The 23,631-nt window shown below is 37.1% G+C and overlaps 1 protein-coding gene across 1 annotated transcript; it reads left to right on the top strand.

Annotated features, from left to right (window-relative positions):
• The first annotated feature begins 12,565 nt into the window (after positions 1-12,565).
• On the top strand, positions 12,566-23,241 carry herc56.1 (HECT and RLD domain containing E3 ubiquitin protein ligase 56.1). Its single transcript, XM_077246122.1, has 24 exons — positions 12,566-12,933; positions 13,174-13,288; positions 13,373-13,449; positions 13,562-13,783; positions 13,908-13,999; positions 14,095-14,225; positions 14,362-14,489; positions 14,594-14,664; positions 14,744-14,853; positions 16,651-16,710; positions 16,803-16,908; positions 16,990-17,179; positions 17,259-17,422; positions 17,521-17,595; positions 18,125-18,217; positions 18,301-18,384; positions 18,511-18,612; positions 18,742-18,882; positions 20,428-20,594; positions 20,743-20,803; positions 21,545-21,615; positions 21,781-21,964; positions 22,065-22,167; positions 22,380-23,241. The coding sequence occupies exons 1-24, from the start codon at positions 12,672-12,674 to the stop codon at positions 22,589-22,591; spliced, it is 3,021 nt and encodes a 1,006-aa protein (XP_077102237.1). The 5' UTR covers positions 12,566-12,671; the 3' UTR covers positions 22,592-23,241.
• Positions 23,242-23,631: the final 390 nt, after the last annotated feature.

The raw sequence follows: 23,631 nt of genomic DNA, 5'->3' as shown, positions 1-23,631 counted from the left end.
CATGTAAAAAACCCAATGTAAAAAATGTTTGCACAATAATGCTTGCATAGATATTTGTATGCATATAACATATAACTTAATGTTCGAGCCCACCGGGAAAAAATTATATGAGAAAAGCAGCAAATAAGTAAATAGGAGAAACTATAAAATATACAAAGGAATTATACAGTTGTATTTTCAAATTTTAAGTGTATGCAAATCTCTCAAATTATATAAAAGAAAAAAATGGGGTTATTATTTCGTAGCACAGAACATAATCAGTGCCAGTGCAGGTGATGTTTATTGGTTCATTCCAACTCTGAGGGTCATAAAACAAACAATATCACATTGGACTTTGGTCAGCCAAACACTGCAAACATCATCAAGTGGTTTTGCATGGGCAACCATAACTCAAAATAGCCATATACAGTAGATGTAAGTAGTTGTTACACTGATGGTATAAACTTCTATTCTTATACAAAAACTAAAATTTTTCTTTCTTTCTAAACATGTTGCATGTAACTGTGTATCTCAGTTGAACGTTTTTTTAAAATATATCGCCTTCGTTTTAATTTCGGACGTCTCAAAAAATAAACAAATGATTTTAACATGCGTTTATCAAAGTAGGAAATCCACACTTTTAATCCCTTACACACAATTAGTGCTCTTGAAATACGAAATGGAGGCTGGCCCGGATTGAATTCCCTCCGGGTCCGGATCCGGACCGGAGTCCGGACTTTGAGAAGTACCGAGATAGACGCTGAAGAGTCATCATTGATGAATCAAGGTACACATGTGGTTCCAGAAGTTAAAGTTGGCGGTTGTTTCAACTAGCCTTAATCAGAATCAGAATCAGAATCAGAATCAGAAAGAGCTTTATTGCCAAGTGTGCTTGCACACACAAGGAATTTGTTTTGGTACTGAGGCTTCCAGTGGACATATACAAATACAAATACAACAAGAAACATAATACTACAAATTCTAAGAATAAAAAATAAAAACATAAATATATGAGAATAAAAGTATCACAGTTGGGTTTAGTCAGAATAGACTAGAACTGAATCAGCATGTTGTTTTTTCTGCCAAACGCAGTATGCAAATAAGTTCATCTAGGTCTTTTAAATAGTGTTGCAATTAAATGGAATTTTTAATGGCATCCTTGGAAAAACATTTCTGTAAATCAAATGTGTCAGGGTTGGGTGAAGTATGTGGCAAGGACTCAAGATGCAAGAAACAATGGGCTTTTTATTAATAATAAAATAAAACAAAACAAACAAAAATTACCCTGCGTGGAAAACATGACCTGACAAAATGGTGCAATTGTGAAGATCGATGAAAAATGTATTGCTTTCAGAATAAAAAAGTACAGTGTGCTGCAATTTGAGACGGACTTAGACAATAAACAATACAAATGCACAAATACCTTCAATAAACAATATAACAAAAATAGAACTTTACAACACTTTATAATAAGTATACAGCAACAAAGCACTTATAAATAATTTGCAAACTATTAGTTTATAGTTAATTAATAGTTTATAATTACAAAATAGGGTGTCCATGTTTTATGCAGACTTTCCATAAAAATAATGATTTTTATACTGTTAACAACGTGTCCTAATGAGTATTTGTATGTATTTCATATTGACAACATTATGTTATATTTGTTATAAGTGGTTATGTTTAGCTTTGGAGATAGACTTAATGTATTTGTAAACATTTTAAGGAACTCTTAATACTAATGTAATTCATGTCCAATAAAGGTTGGTTTAAAGCACTTAATTAATGACATTTTCCAATATTCAGTGACCTAATCTAAAGTGAGAACAATTTACAGTTAATAAGCTGTTAACAAAGCATTATCTAACTCTTTACATATATGAGCTAATTAAACAATAATAATTTGTTAAATACACTGACAATGAATAAAGAACTCACTGTTTGTATATAGTCTGTTAATATATTAAATACAGTTAATTAACTATTAAGTAATATATAACAAAATATAGTAATATAACTATTAATTAACTATAAACTAATAGTTTGCAACTGATTTGTAAATACTTTATTACTGTATACTTATTATAAAGTGTTACCAGTTAGTTACGTAAGCATTAAAATAAGTTAAAAATAAAAAGTTTTAAAAGTGAAAATTTGGCATTTCATTAATGCATGCTTCTATACCTAAAACATATTAGGTCTATATGTGTCTGGGCTTGATCCACAAGGTTATTGCATAGTTGTACAGGCTAGTAAATGCCATACAGAGGGGGAGTATTAATCATAGCTGACAGACTGAAGTATTATTAACTCTAATCAACCTTATAGCTTATAGTTATCAAGTGACATGACACGAGAAATACAGGTGTTTTCACTGAGTAAAATTGTTGCACTTGCTCCACCCCCCTGATTAGAGATGTTGATGTATTGTCTTAAAATATGCTGATGCTATGATGTATGAGGATGAGCTTAACCAGCATCAGTTTGATAAATATTGCAACCTACATTTGTAAGAAAAAAGAGGGGAACAAATCCTGTGTCTAGCAATCGATATGTCAGAATCCGTTCCCCGAACCCTTATGAATAGAGTTGGTACTAATGTATATCAAACTGATTCTGGTTAAGCTCCATCCACACACAGAATAGAATCAGCTTCTTTTAAGCCACTACATCAACATCTCTCATTATGGGTATTCTGACAAGTGGATTGTTTACCGTCGTCGGATTCTGATCCCCCCATGTTTCTTACACAATGAGCTTCTAATATTTACAAAACTGATGCTGGCTAGTTGGCTGTAGCGCCATTGCAGCTTATGTACTTTTCCTGATCCCGTCCCCCTCTATCTCTTCCACTTCACTTCCTGTCTACATATTGTCCTATTTATATAAAAGGCAAAAACGCCTTCAAAGCTTCTTCCACACAGGATAGAATCAGCATCTATTAAACCACTACATCAACATCTCTCCTCATGTGGATGGAGGAACAGATTCTGGTGAGTGTTTTTACAATCAATTTTATCTTGATTCTCTCTCTTTTAAGTATCTCTAGCTTCATTACACTCGTCTCTAATACATTTTGAATTTGTGTATGAAGATGACCCCTAAACTGTAATATACAGTAGGCCTACCAGTGCTACTTTCATGTGCTACCATCTATAATTTTGCAGTAGGCTTATCTTTCTTTTAATACCAACTCAATTTAGAATCAAGGTTATTTTCGTAAACGAAAACTGAAACTAAGACTAAAACTATTGGTCAAAAAACATTTTCGTAAACTGAAATAAAATTAAAAATTCATAATAAATGAAAAACTAAAACTAAACGAACTAACAACAGTTACTGAAAGACTAACTGAAATAAAATAATAATTAGCAAAAATAAATTATAGTTTTCGTTATTAAGCTCTTTACTTTGGAGGAAAATCTGACCTGTGGCTGTTTAAGGAAATGCCTGATATGTCACTTCATACGCGTGAAGTTGCTGAGGCGATTAACCGCTGTCCTGTGACGCGCTCAATGAAGGACCATAAAGTAGTAGAATACATGGCTAGTGCTCAGCGGCTGTTCATAAAGGATGCATCTGTTGCAGTGGAATGGGAAACAACACAAGGTAATGCATGTTGGACTTCTTTTAACTTGAGCGCAGCATTTTTAGAATGTCGTTTCATTTGCGAGACGCGGGTGCGACACCAAAACAAGTTCGTCAAGCACAAAAAACTTTAATGTAGCCTACTAGGCTACTATTGAGATGTCATGTTTTCATGAAGATTGACAGGCTGAAAGGTGCTGTTATTATCATTGTTTTTGTAAAACATTTACTGCTAATAATATCCACGTGGAGACATTTCCCCGCAATGTATGGAATACCAAAATAGACACACACACAGACTGGTGCACTATCTTTGTGGGGACTCTTCATAGACGTAATGGTTTTTATACTGTACAAATATTCTGTCTTCTTACACTAACCCGACCCCTAAACCTACCCATCACACAACTTTCTGCATTTTTACATTTACAAAAAAACTAATTATGTGTGATTTATAACCTTGTGTAACTCAATTTAGGTCTCCACAGTGACACAAGTCCCCATGAGTCTGTGTGCATTCAGGTTTAAGTCTCCACAAGGATATAAAAACATGTACACACTCAAACATTGCATAGATACTTCATTATTTAATCACACTGGCTTCACAGCAGGTTGTGTTGGCTGTAGTCAGATGAATTGAGCTGTTTTTTTTTTTTAATGTACCAGTGGTCACTGGGCTACATTTACAGGTGAAATAAAGTAAACTAGGCATGTTTAACAAGATTTCATCTTTAATATGAATTAGTTTGTCTGAATTTTTCATATTTTTTTCTTGTATACTTTTAAGTTCCATTTATTTGGTGCTTTGTTCAATCTCAAACCATTATTTTATTTTATTATTAAGATGTCTGTACAAGAGTTAACTGTAATCTGGGAAAACATTCAGCTTTGCTGAAATTAAGCGTCTCATGTTCCATGGATAACAAGGTTACTGCACTAAAATACATTTTATAGACATTATTTCTTTAAAAAATCACACAACTTTTTGCATCCACTCCAGTTGCTCATATGATTTTCAGGTTGTGACTTTGTATGTCAAAACACATAGAGTGCTTAAATATTTCCTCCTCTCTTAAGTGTTATTTACAGGGTTTGAAAAAGTGGCCATTGTGGGTATGAGTATGAAGATGAGAGTGAGAACCTGTTAGATCTTCCTGCAGAACAAGGAAACACTCAGGGCTGAAGCCATTGTTTGAAGCCATCAACCACAGGAGGGGGTTCTGGGAAGAATAAGACTAGAGTTCTGGGCTCATTTGTTGTAAAAACTCTACTTCAGCAATCATTTGGGAACAAAGTTGACATTTATAAAGAACATCAAGTTTTGTGGTAGTTTCTGTTTCCAGTAGCCTACTTGACCCCAGATAAGAGAGTTTTCTTTTCCAAATGCTATAATTTCTTTGATTTGTTTAAAATAAACGTCTTAAAATTTATAGTTTATATTTGTTGTTGTTGTTGTTTTTTTTTCTTGCCTGGTCACGCTATAATAATTTCGGTATTTATGGAATGGACCACCGGATGAAAATAGGGGAGGGTCATGTCTTTTTATTCTTTGTTGAGGGGAGGGTCATCCAACTTTTTTTAGTCTAGGGGAGGGTCACCCAACTTTTGTATTCATGAAAACATCAACATTTCAAAGTGGCTTGCTTGGTGCATATTTTTCCATGTAGCTCCACGTAGCTCTCTCAGTCTCGGCCCCCCAACGCTAGCAGATGGGTCTGACCCAACAAAAATCAGACCGAAAGATAAAGTCAGAGCCCGTCTAATGGAGAGCCTTGGCACTTCCTATTAGCCCCATTGTATATCATCTTGGTTGCAGTTCCATTAGAATTCCACTGGAGGTGATCGCGGGCGAGTGCAGAATGAATGGGAGTCTATGGGGCTAGACGTCTAAATGTATCCCTTTCTCCTGCTTGTCACTGAAACAACGTAGATTTTATTGTTGATTCCGCAAGTTCAATATAGATTATAGTCCAAAAGTCGAATGTCGAATCACATTTTTGAACGGATTTTTAGAAAAGGTTAAGTGAACTTAAAAATGCAATTTTCACCTGAGTGTATTACCTTTGCCCATCATGTGGGAAAAGTGCATCATGTCAGAACTGTTTACCCGGCAAAGCTTTAAAAGTGAGCAAATAATGAACTTTTGTGACTGCGAATAAGTGCAGTGTCCTGTGAGTGTAACTCTACCGCTGCATTTACATGCGATGTGAATGTACGTCGAGTTTTACAGTATTGGGACTTTAGCCTTGTTTATACTTCGCCTGGCTCCGCAGCGCGAGCCTCCACTCACTGCCTGCGTGCGCACCTCTCCAAATGGACGTGGCGTTTAGCCAATACTTGACGCGCTCGCCGTTGTATTATTCTTTGAAATGACTGGAGGCGACTGAGTAATTGCCCTCTAGCCCATCCAGGAATCAGCGGTGAGAAGAATTAAGGTACACAGGTGAATGTTTATTTTAGTACACTTCACCAAAACCACACTACAAAAGAATCGTGTAAAGCAGTAGGGCCTATACCTTGAGATTATTACTTGTTACATTAGAACAAAATAAATGAATTTGAGAGCATAGCCTATACAACTAAATTAACGATAACTTACATCTTCTATAATTTCACTAAACATTTTCATTTAGTTTCGAGAACATTTTTTTATAAAACATGGACCATAATTAAAAGGGCTTATGTCTGCAATTGTAGGCTCATTTTGTAAATTTAAGCAACTACTAGACGCACAAACTGGGTGCCGGTGTGATGAGACGTACATGCTTGACCAGGTTCGGCTCGAAGTCGTGCATCTTCAGATGCGGAGCCGCGCACGAAGTTACAAAATCTGCTGTGCACACGCTGAGAAATGGGCCCCTGCGCACCTTCGCGCTCGTGCGCACGCGGCGAGTATATATTTTTTACAGTCTATGGTATAAACCAAGTTTGAGCTGCCAGAACTGCAGCTGATAGAATGTGCGCTGTAGCATGATACTACCAAATTTCTTCAAAAGCAGATTGAGACATTAAATCATCCACGATCAAAAATCGTGATAAGTATAAAGCGACTGTGATGTCTGAAAATACGGAGCCCCTGAGGGGACCTTTGCAAAAAAATAAAAATAAAGACTATTGTGTGCACGAGAAACGTATAGCGTGCTCACGAGAAACTTTCGTGTGCGCACGAGATACTATCGCCTGCGCACGAGAAACTACGCCTGCGCACGAGGAAACTATCGCGTCCGCACGAAGAAACTATCGCACACATTACAATTTCCGGTTTGCGTTATAGACCTTATGCGCCAGAGAAAGCAAAGAGTATTGAGAGTGAGGAGTCACGTGCCGATTTGGGCGGGGTCTGAGCCTGTCGGCCATGATGGTAGGAGATGCTATCGGTTGCCAGGGGCAACGCCTTCAGAACTTCACAGAGGCGCTACTAAACATTCCAGAGCTCTTTAATTTTCGCGCATTTATTATTTTCACGCATTTATTATTCTGGCGGGACAGAGACGGATCTACGAATATGAGGGGAAAAAAGGAAGAAAGTAAAGCAATGCAAAAAGATATGGCGAAAGAAAAGGGACCTTACAGGAACAAGCTCACACCAAGCGCAAAACAGCGGTATTTGGAGAAGTAGCATCAAGATATTTGATCTTTTGCACTAATAACAGTAGGCCTATTATTATTATTACTTATGTTGTCCAAAAAATATATATTCAGTTCTCAATAAATATTGTTAAGCCATATCAAGTTGTTTCAAGCATTTATTTCAAAGAAATAAAAAAGTAATGAACAAGGCACTCAAACAACACTTTTGCACATGTTCGTTAAGGCACAGCAGACAATCTTATCAAAGGCATCAGCCAACCAAGCAATCCAGCGTCTCGTCAGGTCAGAGACTTGCTTTCCCTGATGCTGTGTCCATTTCGGTAACCTAAAAAACTGTATTCCATTGTTCCTATGTTTTCCGTATGTATCGTGTGAGGTACTGGAGCAGTTTTTAACGCAGCAGTGACGTCCAGGCATGGTAAAACAGTGCGGAATTGCGAGAATCTCCTCTACTACCGAGTTAACAACACACGTAAACAATCATGTTTTCATTGTTTTGCCGCGGTAATCCTGCCAACATGGCGGAGAGGGGAGGGGCTCTGTACAATGACGACAACTCCTCACTCTCAATAGAAGACCATCTTTAGGCATCTTTAGAATATTGTCTTTGAACTTCCGTTTTTACGGTTGCTGTGTAGGCTATTTCTATGGCATTGCTGTCCAGGAGTATTTATCAATAGTAATTATTTTGAAGTGGATTTACTTAATTTAAAGTTAACGAAATTTATCATGAGAATTGTAATGTTTAAAGCAGATGTCTTAACAAATATCAGTAGACTGGGAAGATTTTAAAACTAGCTGTTCATTCATAAATACGCAAGATCGCTCTTAAAATACAGACCGGAAGACAAAAGACAACGAGCGCAGAGCTGAAAAGGGGCGGGGCTACATCAGAATCAGAATCAGAAAGAGCTTTATTGCCAAGTGTGCTTGCACACACAAGGATTTTGTTTTGGTACTGAGGCTGCCAGACATATACAAATACAAATACAACAAGAATCATAGGCTAATCTTACAAATTATAAGAATAAAAAATAAAAATATATGAGAATAAAAGTATCACAGTTGGGTTTGGTTAGAAAGAATAGTCGACATTTTCAAATTTACAGATTATGAACATATTTACAGTGTTTTGAATATTATAAATAAATAAATCTAAATATAAGTATCTTCTGAGTTGTAGGATATTGCACTAAACAGTGGGAGTATTGCACTTACAGGCATATGCCTTGGGAGGAGTGTTAACTGTTCAGGAGGGAAATGACCTGTGGGAAGAAACTGTTCCTGTGCCGAGATGTTCTTGTGGCCAGTGATCTGAGTCTCCATCTTGACGGTAACAGTTCAAACAGGTGGTGTCCAGGGTGAGTGGAGTCTGTGATGATTTTACCTGCTCTCTTCCTCACTCTGGAAGAATACAGGTCCTGGAGGTTTGGCAGGGGGCCACCAATGATCCTCTCCGCAGTCCGGACTGTCCGTTGTAGTCTCCTGATGACTGATTTGGTAGCTGAACCAAACCAGACAGTGATGGATGTGCATAAGACGGACTCAATGACGGCCGAGTAGAACTGAATCAGCAGCTCCTGTGGCAGGTTGAACTTCCTCAGCTGGCGAAGGAAGTACAGTCTCTGCTGGGCTTTTTTCACAACAGAGTCAATGTGATTATCCCACTTCAGGTCCTGAGAGATGGTAGTGCCCAGGAACCTGAATGACTCCACTGCTTCCACAGTGCTGTTCATGATGGTGAGTGGGGGGAGTGCTGGGCTGTTCCTCCTGTGGTCCAAGATCACATCCACTGTTTTGAGCGGGTTCAGCTCAAGGTTGTTATAACTGCACCAGACAGCCAGCTGTTCAACCTCCAGTCTGTAAGCAGACTCGTCACCGTTTCGGATGAGACCGATGACAGTGGTGTCGTCTGCAAATTTCAGGAGCTTGACAGTGGGGTCTTTAGAAGTGCAGTCATTAGTGTACAGGGAGAAGAGCAGTGGGGAGAGAACGCACCCTTGGGGGGCGCCAGTGCTGATTGTGAGAGTCTTGGATGTGTGTTTCCCCAGTCTCACTCGCTGCTGCCGGTCCGTCAGGAAGCTGGTGATCCACTGACAGATCGAGGATGGTATGGAGAGCTGGGTCAGTTTGGCTGTGAGAAGACCAGGCATGATGGTATTGAAGATCGAACTGAAGTCCACAAATAAGATCCTTGCATAAGTCCCAAGTCTGTCGAGATGTTGCAGGATATAATGCAGTCCCATTTTGACTGCATCATCCACAGACCTGTTTGTTCTGTAAGCAAACTGAAAGGGATCCAGCAGGGGTCCAGTGATGTCCTTCAGGTGGGCCAACACCAGTCTTTCAAACGACTTCATGAACACAGACGTACTATTATCTACTATTTATCTACACCCTGAGCACAGGTTACAATAAGGCCAATAACTCATTCCTTAGATGCAAGTACTTAGATGCAAGTACTTTGAATTTGAACTTGAAGTATAAGTCTATTACTTGGTAGAGTCCTTTAGCAGCTCAAAGTGAGCTTCTATCATAACAGTATTGCAAATCTCAGACATCACTGTCACATGGTATAGACGATCGAAATGTACAGCTGGAGCATTCTGTCTTGCACAGCTGTAGGTTTCCTGTGTCCACCGGCGACATAGTGATGACAGTGACTCAAATTGTACGCAAACCGGAAATTGTAATGCGCGTGCACGAGAAACGTATCGCGTGCGCTGCGCACGAGAAACGTATTGCGTGCGCACGCGATAGTATATATACTATTATAAATATAATATTTAAATTGAATCACTAGACATACTATTTGTAAGGAGCCCTTAAAGGGACCTTTGCAAAAATAAAAAAAAATAAAGAGTATAAGCGTGCGCACGAGAAACTTTCGCTTGCGCAAGAGAAACATATCTTCTCGTGCGCACGCTTATACTCTTTTTTTTTTTTTTTTTTTTTGCAAAGGTCCCTTTAGGGGCTCCTTACAAATAGTATGTCTAGTCATTCAATTTATATATTTATTGTAATAAGAACATCTACTGGGGCTAAATAAAAGAGATGGTTCTCACTGCGGCACATGAAATCCGTGGGGAGGAGTCGGATCCAGATCCAACTCCTCCCACCTAACATACACCTAAACCTAGCCAACTCCGCCCCCTGATCCCTAAACACACCCCTCAACCCTAAACCCAACCCTAATCCTACCCATCTCCACCCCTTGGATCTTGATCCGACTCCTCCCCGTGGATCTCATGTACTGCATTGAGGTGCTACTGGAATAAAAAGGTAGTGGAATACTGCTTTCATGGCTTCTCGCGTTGAGTATTTTTTTACTGGTCGCCATCATAGACTGTAAAAGAATAAAATAAAAAAATATATCGACACATATGCTCGAGCGCTTTCCATTTTTATAGTTGAAGAGAAGTGTACAACCATTTACACTTAAATACTAGGCTCTCGTCGAATCCAGTCTGTTTTGAAGACATTATGTATTCGAGAACTTAATTTCGCACAACCTTTTCATTAATGACATCAACTAAATGCTGCGGTTACACTGTAGGGTCAAGCCAGCCGCAGTTTAAAAATACACGGTCAAGCCAGCCGCCAAAAAAATGTGTGTGCGCCTATTACTATGAATACGGTAATTTCAGTAACAGCAGAGAGAGAACGCACTTTCATGGCGCTTGAGTTGCCTCTATCTATCTATCTATCTATCTATCTATCTATCTATCTATCTATCTATCTATCTATCTATCTATCTATCTATCTATCTATCTTTATTCTTTTTCTATCTATATTTCTTTTTTCTTTCTTTTCTCTTTCTTTTTTTATCTATCTTTCTTTTTTCTTTTCTATTTCTTTTTTCTTTCTATCTTAATTTTTTCTATCTATCTTTCTTTTTTCTATTTCTTTTTTCTTTCTTTCTTTTTTCTTTCTTTCTATTTATCTTCTTTTTTCTTTCTTTTTTCTTTCTATCTTTCTTTCTATCTTCTGTCTTTCTTTTTTCTTCTTTCTTCCTTTCTTTCTTTTATAGATCTATCTATCTATCTATCTGTTTTGTTTTGTTTTCTTCAGAGGTAACACCTCAAGACATTTTTTATGTAGAGGTTTACAGCATAATTATTTTTAAAAAGCAGATCAAATAAAGTATACACTTTTTCTAAATGCCTCTTTTTTCATTTTTTGCAGTATTAAAAAGACAGTTTTTCTTGAATTCAATGTTTTACTGCAGCATTTTGGAGATATATGCCATTATTCTACTTTAAACACCTATAAAAACCTCATTTCTAATAAGTAGAAGAAATGAATGGTCAGTTTCTATAGGGGACGTCCCATATGGTGTGCACACCTCAACTAATTTACTTCAGCGTTTTAGAGATATAGGCCATTATTTTACTTTAAACAACTATAAAAACCTCATTTCTAATAAGTAGAAGAAATGAATAGTCAGTTTATATAGGGGACGTCCCATATAGTGTGCACACCTCATAACTAACCATTTTACTGCATGTTTTGGAGATAGAAAAAAGATCTCTATCTTTCTTAAAAAAGAAAGAAAGATAGATAGAAAGAAAAAAGAAAGAAAAAGGAAAGATAGATGGAAAGAAAAAAGAAAGAAAAATGAAAGATAGAAAGAAAAAAGAAAGATAGAAAGAAAAAAGAAAGATAGATAGAAAGAAAAAGAAAGATAGATAGAAAGAAAAAAGAAAGAAAAAAGACAGAAAAAAGAAAGATAGAAAGAAAAAAGAAAGATAGATTGAAAGAAAAAAGAAAGATAGAAAGAAAAAGGAAAGATAGATAGAAAGAAAAAAGAAAGAAAAAGAAAGATAGATCGATAGAAAGAAAAAAGAAATAGAAAAAAGATAGATAGAAAGATTAAAGAAAAGAAAAAAGAAAGATAGATAGAAAGAAAAAAGAAAGAAAAACGAAAGATAGAAAGAAAGAAAAAAGAAAGATAGATAGAAAGAAAAAAGAAAGATAGATAGAAAGATAGATAGAAAGAAAAAATAAATAGAAGAGAAAGAAAAAAGAAAGATAGATAGAAAAAAGAAAGAAAAGAAAGAAAAAGAAAGATTGATAGAAAAAGAATGAAAAAAGAAAGATAGATAGATAGATAGATAGATAGATAGATAGATAGATAGATAGATAGATAGATAGATAGATATGAAAGTGCGTTCTCTCTCTGCTGTTCCTGAAATTACTGTATTCATAGTAATAGGCGCACACGATATTTTTGGCGGCTGGCTTGTTTTCAAACTGCGGCTGGCTTGACCGCGGTGAATAACTGGCATATAGACTAGTGTAGAGTGGAGGATTCTAACATTTGATTTTGCTTTCGTTTTCCGTTCATCATCAAATAATTCGTCACTGACAGGCTATAAACGCGGAAGAATAACAACAAAAATTACTTTCGTTTCCTGGGAACTCGCTAAATAGTTGTTAACAGTCCATCAGTTTCACTCTCGATTTCGATTTATTGGCATATAGTTAACGAGAGTGTGATCTTCTGTCCACGGATGCATAAGACGCTGCTGGACTCTGAAGGTTCCATTCATCAGCTGAACATGTTGTGCTACTGGGGAGCGCAGGTCAGAGAGGGCTTCGGTCTCTCACAGCCTGACAAAGTCAAACATGGCAAATGTGGAATACGATCCGTGTGTCCGAAATCAGCGGTCCAGGACATGTCAGCTGGAAAGAGTTTTGTTGGATTTATCCGGGATGGGCAAGTCTCTGTCCTAAAATTGCGTGGTAAAAACTGTGAACACGATGGAAAACTAAGTATATAACACCTTTTTCATTCACAAAGTTGAGATCATTATATAATACTTATCAGATAAAAGTCTTGAATCTTTAATTTTCATATATTGCCTATTTATATTTGATATTAGCCTACATGAGTTACTTATACTGTATAATATTTGTGACTTAGTAATGGAATTAATTATAATTAAGTCTCTGTTTGTATGCTATACTGTCTGAACAGAAGTTGAACTGATAAAAATATTTTATTTACTCTAGAGCAACTACAGCTGAAGAATGACAGAATCAGATCGATTGTCTGTGGAAGAGATGGTGCGGTTCTTCTTGCTTATGGAGGAAGAGTTTTCATTATGGACAAATCTATTGTGTGCAGGTATGTTTATGTAGGCATTACGGTATAAATTACCATGAATTATAATAACATATGTCTGACAGACAGATTGTCTTTTCTCTGCAGTCCTCTTAAAGGTCTGGAAAACAAGCAGGTGATTCAGATTGCGTGTGGAGACCAGCATTCAATGGCACTAACCAAGGGTATTCACAGCAGTTTCATCTAACATCTGTTTTAGTCTTTTGACATCTTATGATTGACATGAATTGATTGGCATTTGAGTGTAGATATGCAGAGCTGTTGTTGGTCTTTCAGATGGTCAGCTGTTCGTATGGGGTGATAACTCTCACGGTCAGCTGGGTTTGGAGAAAGAACAGCCCAAGTCTCTGTCAGCTCAACGTGTGGAGAGTCTGCGTGGGATCCCACTGGCTCAGATCAGCGCTGGAGGAGACCACAGCTTTGTGTTGTCTCTCTCTGGAGTCGTGTTCGGATGGGGAAAGAACTCGGCTGGACAGCTGGGCCTCGGAGACACTACAGGTCTGAATATTTCATCATCTAACTAAATTAGTCATATAAAAGAACATATAAATTCACTACATTTGTGCAATACTGTGTCAAACCTGTATTTAAGAATGCTGGATTTACTGTTTTTCCACCACAGACAGACGCGTCCCAACGGTTGTAAATAGTCTGAACCGAAAGAAAACTGTGTCCATCTCATGTGGAGGGGAACACACTGCCACTTTATCAAAGGTATTATTTTGTAATATTTATATAACTATATTATAATACCATATTTAGCATACAACAAACTGTACAGAACATGTAATGAATTGTTCATGTTTCAGGGCGGCACCGTGTTCACATTTGGGTCAGGAGGTTTTGGCCAGCTTGGGCACAACTCATTTAAAGACGAACATCATCCGCGGGTCGTTGCTGAACTTTGGGGATCTAAAGTGTCACAGGTCACATGTGGGAGGTAAACTAGACTTTTCATAAGCAATCAGTGTTTCAATGCAGTAATGCAGATTTCTTTATATTTCCTCACATGATTAACATGTCAAATGTTTGAGATCAGCTCAATGATTAGGTTTTTTATTCTTTCTTGTATAAAGACGTCACACACTTGTATCAGTCGAATCGTCAAAGCTGATCTATTCATTTGGATGTGGGATGCAAGGGAAGCTGGGAAATGGAGAAATGATCAAGCAGTCTGTGCCTTTCCCTGTGGATCTCTCAACTGGTGATTAAATAATCTTTTAGCAATAGGCTTTTTTCTTAGGAATACTTTTTTTCTCATGATGTTGCTAAACTAAGCTAACTAAACAAACATTTTGTTGCACACAGAATGTGATCATGCATATATGATAGAAAAACTGATTGCTGGGGAGAATCATTCCTTTGCCTTGTTTATCAAGGTACAGCACACAATTTTTTTTTTAACAATTCAATTATTGCGCCACTGTGGTTATTTATGTTTTTTTATTTATATTGTAGAAACTTGGGAATGAGTCTAAACCAAATCCAAGCAGAGGGATTTCGACATTAGATGACCGAATGATTGACCGATGGGTGTCTGGAAGTGATTCATGGAAAGTGATAAAGAAGTGAGTGTTTAACTCAGTTTTAACAACAGTGCTTCCATTGAGATACTAATGCTTAAGGCACCTGAGTTACAGTAGGTCCAAGAAATAGTCTTTCTAAACCTCTTTCTTAAAGGGGTGGTAAAACAAATTTTTTCAAAGGCTTGATTGTGTTTGTGGGGTGCACTGTAACATTGTGTTCATGCTTCGTTTTTAAAAAATTTCATTATTTTTCATATATTTTACCTTTATTCTACACTGCTCTGTCCCTCCTTGTAAAAACGGTCTGATGGTTTCCGGGTTCTATGAAGCCAGTCCCTCAAAAATACGCAATGGGCTCAGATTGGTTAGCTGGCCCTGTGTGTTGTGATTCGCTAACCGACTAGTGCACGTTTTCCGGAAACGTCACGCCCCATACCTTTACCGGTAGTTTGTGCTTTGGTGTATTATAAACAATGGCGTCAATAAAACCATACCAATTTGAGCCCGAATCAGACCCAGAGAATGTTAGTGAAGATGATCGAGCAGAACCTGTTCAAGAACGGCTGGGAAACGACGTTTCAGAAAGGTTTGTTTTTTGTTGTTCTCTCATTACTTTTTAGATACTCTGTTATTTAATTGTACTAATTATTATTGTATTACAAAAAAAATTATATAAAGGAATTTCATATAATTGGTCTAACAATTATACTACAGTCCTCAAAGGGATTTTTTTTTTTGAGTAAAGACTGCGGATCTATAGTGATCGTTACTGACTGTATGGCACCGTTACTTTTGAATTTTTAGAACGATTGTAGCCAAATATCTGTCACCAGAACTATTAACCCAAAACGAACACTAAACATTAGCTTTACTACAGTAGCCAAATCAAACACAGAACCATGATTAGCATGCCTGTAGATAAACAAGCGATAAACAATACATAAAAAATCGAATCAAAGAATAATTAACACTAATTCCAAGTTCGCTATTGAGAAAAAAAAAATGTTTGTTACGTTAGGTGTTTGTCGGAAAACGTTAAGTATGAATGAGCATTTAACAATCTGGTTTGCAGAGCCAAACAACTTGTCATTTGTTTACTTCCTTGCTAGAATGTACAATTAACAATACGAACTATTGCAGGAAAACACATAGACGAAAAATAAATCATACTTACAGGTTGTGGCCCGTAAACAACAGCTTCTGTTCTTAAAGTTGGAACTGCTCCATCTTTCAGGACAAGCCGTTGTGCGAATCCTGCATTAAACTCGCAAAGATTGTGGAAGCTTTCCTCCGTAAAATGTGCAGCACAGAGAGCGAGATTTGGGTAATAATTAACCATTGATCCCTAACTCCCACGACCCTAGGAAGGCTGAACAAAGTGGACCTGCAATCCGGATGAAAATAACAGCGTTTCGACGGCATTGCGGCAACAACAGCCTACTATAACATAACAACTCTTCTCCAACGCAATATAAAATGGCCTCGCCCCCCTTATTTAGTATTCCCGGAGGAGGGGTTTAGTGGGGTTACTGACGTCAGCAACCCTGGAGGAATGTCGTGTAGTCCCTACCGGCCGTTTGCTGTAGTCCTTAGAAATTGATTTCTTTACAAGCAAATATCTCCCTTTTGCTTTGAACTTTGAGCGTTGTAACTTTCCAGATGTTGTTTATGCTCAAACAGCAACATTACACACTAGCTAAAGTTAGAAAAGTTTGAAATCGTGTTTTACCACCCCTTTAACATAATTAAATCAAGAAATATGTGCCAACGAGGTGAACGAGGAATTAAAATTAATAGACTATAAAAACATTATTTAAAGTTTAGCTTTGTTGTTTACAGGGACATAAACAATGTGTTCTCCTCGACTGCCTCTTTGAATGGAAGTTTCCTCAAAACAAGGTAAATATCCTAATCTGAATTAGGTAGTCTTATCTAGTTAGTTCCTCCTTTTTGTGCCTAAAATGACTTAATGTAAGTGTCTGTCTTTGTAGTTGTGATGAAAATTATCAGATGTCTGAGGAGCATTGTGGGTTGGATTTTGATCTGGTTAAAACGTCCTTTGAAAAGTTATCAAACAATGAAAAGTTGATCTCAGAGGTAATGGTAAATCCAGCATTTACAAAAATGTTCATTACATTTTAAACAATGAGATGCAGTTGATGTTTTTTCATACCTCAGGTAGTGAGGGTGGTTCAACAGACACTGCTGGAGTCTCTGAATCCAAATCCAGCTGGTGTGGAAGCTCTGAGACTTTACCTTCTCCTCCCTGAGCTCATCAGAGGACTCCAGGAACAAAAAAGAACTGAACTCACTAAAGAAATGGCCTCCAAAATCCTGGATCTGAATCCTGCTGCTCGCAAGGTGTTAGGTAAAGCTGGAGGACATTTATATCCTTTGTGTTGTTGTTGTTGTTGTATTTTTATGTTATATGCATGTTGTATTCTCAGAGATGTACTGGTCCAAACTCCCTGATGATATGCTCAAAAACTTGGTCGACTTATTTCAAAAAGAGTCTACTATGTTAATTGGCAGGATTTCTGTTCGCAAGTTGGACTTCGACATAGCAACACACCTGCCGAAATTTGTGCGGATCCTTCAGATGGTCTATCAGGTGGTTTTATTAAACATTAGATCAAAATTAGATCAAAAGTAAACATTTAACCATATTATTGTGGTAGTAGTTTCAATAACAGTGTTTCTATTTGAAAGGTCTGCCGCAGTGCCAAAAGAGACATCACAAAGAGTGATTTCATCATTCATGAGGTCAATGGTCTCCTAGATGTGGTGAGAACAAAAACATCTTGGAAATGTACTGGTCAACTGTTACTGTATCATCTACTGCAGGGGTGTCCAATCCCACTCCTGGAGGGCCAGTGTCCTGCAGAGTTCCAGCTTGTCCCAACATTCCTGCTAGAAGATTCTAGTCATCCTGAAGACCTTGAACACCTTGTTTCAGTTGTGTTAAATTGGGATTGGATCTAAACTCTGGAAGACAGTGGCCCTCCAAAAGCACGATTGAACACCCCTGAGTTATGGTATATCTTTTTAATATATAGGTAACAATAAATATGGTAGCAATCACTGTATTTATTTTACAAAATTGACTGTAATTACTCAATTTATATTTGGAAGAAAAACTATCAATTGACAGGACTGTTGTTAGATTTTAGAAGTGACACAGGAGGGCACTAATACTACTCTTACTCATGGTTATCTGCTGAGAATTTCTGTATTGGAAATGATGTATTGATCAACCATTAATTCCCACAATAGAAAAAAAAACCAGGTAATTTTTTCCCCCCCAAATCAACAGCTGCAAACCATCAATGAAGATGTGAATAACATGCAGTGGTTTATCTTTACTGGACAATACCAGGCATTGGTGGCACAGCAAAACTACTATAATGTGAGCACCAAAGAATTTTGGCCATATCTTGTATGCACATTTCAGATCAAGTAAGCATGATGTTCCTATTTCTTTCATTGCAGACAATCTTAAAAAATCTGATATCACTTCCATGCATCTTTAACCTGGAGGCCAAATGTAGCTATATGAAGAACAGAGTATGGAAGGTAATTTTGTCTTGACCTAAACAAAAATCCTGGGAATTACCAAAGTCAAATTGTCTCTGGAATTACTTTTGTGTCCATATACTTTTTAATCACAGAATGCTTCATCACAGAATGCTTTAATTGCAGGGTTGTCTTCAGCTGATTCTGAGACGCACAGCTCTGCTGGAGGATTGTTTCTCTCAGCTGAGAACAATCAGCAAGCAACATCTCAGAGGATATTTTCTGACGGTAAAACAAAACGAAACTATAGGTTTTGATTCAGTAACATAGGTTACAATAGGTTGTTTTTGTGTGCAGTTTTATTATACAAACTGTTACGAGCTGCAGTATGAATGAATTATTTTGGTTATCTAACAGGTGTTTTACACAGAGGATATGAGAAAAACAGATGTGAACAAGAGAGACCTTTTTCTCAACGTCTTTAAAGAGCTTTGTGCGCCAAAGTCTCAGCTGCTCATGGACAATGACAACAAAACTTTGAGCTGGTTCCCCACAAAGGTGAGGCAAAGACTTTTCATGAGGTCATGCTAAAGATGTAAGTAGTGGTAACAAAGTTTAGTTGAGTCAAGTACCTAAAGCTGGGTGCACACTGTACGATTTATGATAGTCCTTTACGACTGTTGCTGCTTGCTGGTCAGACTGTACGAACATGGTCCCCGCTGTTTCACACAGGGATCTCAGTTATCATTAAAGGTACAATATGCAAGAATTTTCACCACCAGGGGTCGCTAACCTCTTACAAAGGCGTATAATGATGACGTGTATTCCGCATTAAGCGTAAGTATGGATCTTGTCGTCAAGCTGATTGATCTTTTATGGATGAGTGAATACATTAATGTTTTTAACATAGCTGTGGTATGAAGCAGGGCGCGATTGCTAGACGTATACCAGCACCACACGCAACGCGAGTCCCGCGGATATAAAGGAATAAGGACATTTCATTCTACTGAACTACACTCACACAGGTCAGTTTATTAGACGAATTAAACTTGAGGTAACGCAGCGCTGTTTCACTTGCTCTAACAGTTACACGATCACACTAAACGGCATTTGAGTGTGTTGAATGTTGTTAGTTAGGTTGTTTGTTGGCTGTATGAGACTAAGTACGTTAAGCTAGATCAACATTAGAATAACATACAGATCACATTCTAACATTTCATCATGTTGAACTAAATAACATTGATTAGTTTAATGTACATTTGCTCACCTGTCTAATAAAGTACAACAAGTGCAACACTCGCGTCTCTGTCAAGTCGAAATTAGTCGCGGACGTGGAGCTCTCGGCATCTCGAAAGATGTTGATCTTCGTTTTAGTCCTCTTTTTGTCTCAAAGTCTGCTTGCCATGGTCCATAATGTTTAAACAAAACAACAACAGCGTGAGCGTCTTTCTAGGCATAACGGCAATAACCCGGTTGTCCACGTCTGTCGCCATGGTTACTATCACAGTGCGAGCGCAAACCTGGTGGAAACCGAAGCTAACACGGATATGACGCCATTGACTGGCGACTCCTCACCCCTGCTCACACGCCCCGTTTCCTTGGTTAAAATCGCAATTTTCTCACGATTTAGAAATAGTTGGAATCATTTGGGATATTGTAAGTAATCAACAAAACAAAATATATATCATTGGCCTACTGATTTTTGGATATTTTACTGCAAAAATCCTGCATATTGTACCTTTAATGTCAGACTGTACAGCAGTCAAGAAAGACGTGTTAAAATAGACACAGTAGGAGCCATTTTAATGCAATTATATATTTGTCCATTGGGTGGTATTTGTCCCTAGGAGCACAAGGCCTCAAGACTTTTTTTTTTAAAGTTGAATTTCTTTTCACTTGAGCACAGTGTTTTAAAATGCTGTCATGTGCTAGACTCTACAAAAGACATTAGCGCAAGGGTCAAACATGTACATCTAGATTGTTTACATAGAAAACAATGGAAAGTAGCCCTAAGATACCTAATGTCTCTTTTGTGTTTTCCCATTTATGTACATTTTTTATTATTGTTCTTTTTGGCTTTAACCACTTATTACCCCACACCAGCTCCGCGTGGAGAAGGAGAAGTACTTCCTGTTTGGGATTCTGTGTGGCTTGGCCTTCAACAACAACTCTGTAGTGAATCTGCCTTTTCCTTTAGCTTTGTTCAAGAAGCTTCTCAATGTCATACCGTGTCTTGAAGACTTGATTGAGTTCAGTCCGGTTCTTGGCAAGTGAGTGTTTTTACAATCAATGTTGTCTTGATTCTCTTGGTATATTTTTGTATAATGACTGCTAAAATGTACTTCCATGTTCTATGTATGTGCTGCTATCTATCATTGAGTAACATTGTTTAATGAATCTGAAACATGAAATTCTCAGGAGTTTGCAGTACGTCCTGGATTACAGCGATGATGTTAAGGAAATGGACATGAACTTCACGGTTAGTTTGTGTTGTCATGTGCAGTAATGTCGTTTTTAAAGACATCGGGTCTCATTCACTCATAATTGCGTGGATTATTCAAATTTATACGCACAGGAGAACTTCTCATGAAAGATTTTCGCCTAATTCACAACACGTGCATATGCACATGAATTTGTTCTTAACCTCATTCTAATATTAATGAATTTGGAATATTCTAAATGAGCAACTTCGTGTCCAAGGTTAGTAATTTGCATAAGACACACCCAAACCATCTCCATATAAGGACTTTCCGCACTCTAAAGGCTGATGATTTTTAAAGATGCTCTCTCACTCTGCATTAAGATCCACAAAAAACAGTTCAAACGCAAAAAAAACATTTAATACAGACCCAGATTACAGATCTATCAATAAACAGTTGTACATAAACGTATCTGAATTTTTATGCAGAGAAACTTCGCAGCTTGAGCTATAACTAGCCAATTTCTTTCTCTTTTATGATGAAATATATTTAAAATGAAATATCTATGTATAAAATTTCATCTTAACATGTTTATAAGGCCACCCAGAGAATGTGATTTTTGTGTACGTATGGTTTTATTTTTGTCTAAATTTTTTCATAAAATTTAGATATAGCCTACTTTAAAAATTAAAATGTAGATTGTATGCAGAATTCATACACAAATTTGTCTGCACACAAGGTTAGTAAAAGAGACCCATTATTACTCAAAAATAACATTGTTTTTAATTGTTATACATAAGATCGTATGGGGTGGTACAGAAGTCGAACTGGATCCAGCTGAGCCAGGAAAAGTTGTCACAAATAATAACAGGTCAGGGTTTTTATTTTTTATTTCAGGGTTCAAATTTTACTGAAATACCCTGTCACTAAAACATTGTATTCCTTTTGCTTAACCTTAATCTTGGACGTAGGATAATATTTGATAATCTTAGTAAGATGCAAAACTTTTTTTTAATAAATATAATTTCTGCAACAGAACAGAATTTGTGGACAAGTATGTGGATTATATCCTGAATAAATCAGTAGAGGAAGTGTTTGAAGAATTCAAGAGAGGCTTCTTCAAGGCGTGCGACCGATGCTTGGTGGAGATGTTTGAGCCAGAGGAGCTGAGAGGAGTTCTGGTGGGCAATGAGGAATATGACTGGGACATCCTCAAAAAGGTCCACGATAACACATATGTCGAACAGAAATGTCATAACTTCTATACTCTTAAAATTGCGAACAAGTAAATGCTTACTACATATATATTTTGATCATTAGAACACAACATATGAAGGATCATTTTATGCTGCGCATCCAACCATCATCTCATTCTGGGAGGTGTTTGATGAACTGACACCAAATCAGAAGAAGTGCTTTCTATGTAAGTTCACTAATGATTATATGGTGCTGTAGTTATGTCTAGCAATAACTGAAAATGTCATTTGTCGTAAAGATATCTAATTTAAGAAATCACATTTTTTTTGCATCTACTCTGGCTGCTCCTTTGATTTTCAGGTTGTGACTTTGTCTTGTTTGCCAGAACACATTCAGAGTGCTTTCAAATAAATCTCTCCTCTGTTTTCCTCTCTGAAGTGTTCATAACAGGGTTTGAGAAAGTGCCCATTCTGGGAATGAGTGCGGTGAAGATGAGAGTGAGAACTCTGTCCCACTTTACTCAGGATCATCTACCAGAAGCCCTTACCTGCCATACTCTGTTAGATCTTCCTGTTTATCAGAACAAGGAAACACTCAGGGCTAAAGTCATTGAAGCCATCAACCACAAGAGGGGGTTCTGGGAAGAGTGAGACAGATGCTGGTTTTCTGAGATCATCCGTGGACACAAGTCAGATCTGATAACTTTATACTTGATCCTTGATCAAGGCTTTTACCATGTCTTGAACACTGGGGGGCCAAACCATTTTCAGAGGGGTATTTAATTATTTAAAGGGATATAAGGGAATAAAGAAAAATAAGAATAACTCTTAAAGAACTAGAAGTTAGAAAGAAACTATTTGCAAATAATATTTTTATTTCAAAATATGCACACATGCACTCACTCTTAATTGTATGCCTTAATTTTATGTGGGGGAAAATATGTTAATGTTTCTTGTCTTGTCACATTCAGTTATGAATGAAATGAATCACATAAATTATGTAAATTGGGAGACATGAGATGGTGGAATCACTTTGTAACAGCCCATGTTGAACAATCAGTTCCTGCTGGTGTGTGTGTGTGTGTGTGTGTGTGTGTGTGTGTGTGTGTGTGTGTGTGTGTGTGTGTGTGTGAAGGGGGGGGGGGGGGGGGGACAAAGTTTACATTTATATCTGCAGACAGATAAAGATTTCTGTTGGCAAGACGTTTCTGTTTACAGTACTTTAACACCGGATTGGAGAGGTTTCTTTTCCAAGTAACATTTATGAACTTAATTCAAATAAACATTTCTTAATAATAAAATGTTTGTTTGTTTATTTATTTTTACATTTTTACAAACCAATATTATAGCAAGGAAATATTTACATTTCTGCAACAGATTTTTTCTTGCCGAGTCGGGCTTAAATAATAACATAAGACCAAGCTTAATGTTGGACTAATTGAAAAAATAGTATAGTAAACTATAAGTCTATAAATATAAAATCTTTTTTCTAAATAAAATCTAAATAAAAAGTAAAGCTAACAGAAGCATATCAACAAAATAATAAATACCCTGCAAAAATCTAATAATAAATGTATTGTAGTAGGCTATATCATTATATGTATAATATCAATGGCATATCTTGTCTCTTTTTCGATCTTATTTGTTGTTTTTCTATTTCGTATACGTTGACTAAAGGCAGCACTTACATC

This window comes from Siphateles boraxobius, unplaced genomic scaffold (genome assembly GCF_051911475.1).
Source record: "Siphateles boraxobius isolate OS27281-9 unplaced genomic scaffold, OSU_SipBor_1 29, whole genome shotgun sequence".
In the NCBI taxonomy this organism is placed as follows: Eukaryota; Metazoa; Chordata; class Actinopteri; order Cypriniformes; family Leuciscidae; genus Siphateles; species Siphateles boraxobius.
Note: the sequence above shows the minus strand (reverse complement) of the source record. Positions and strands in the feature narration are given on the sequence as shown.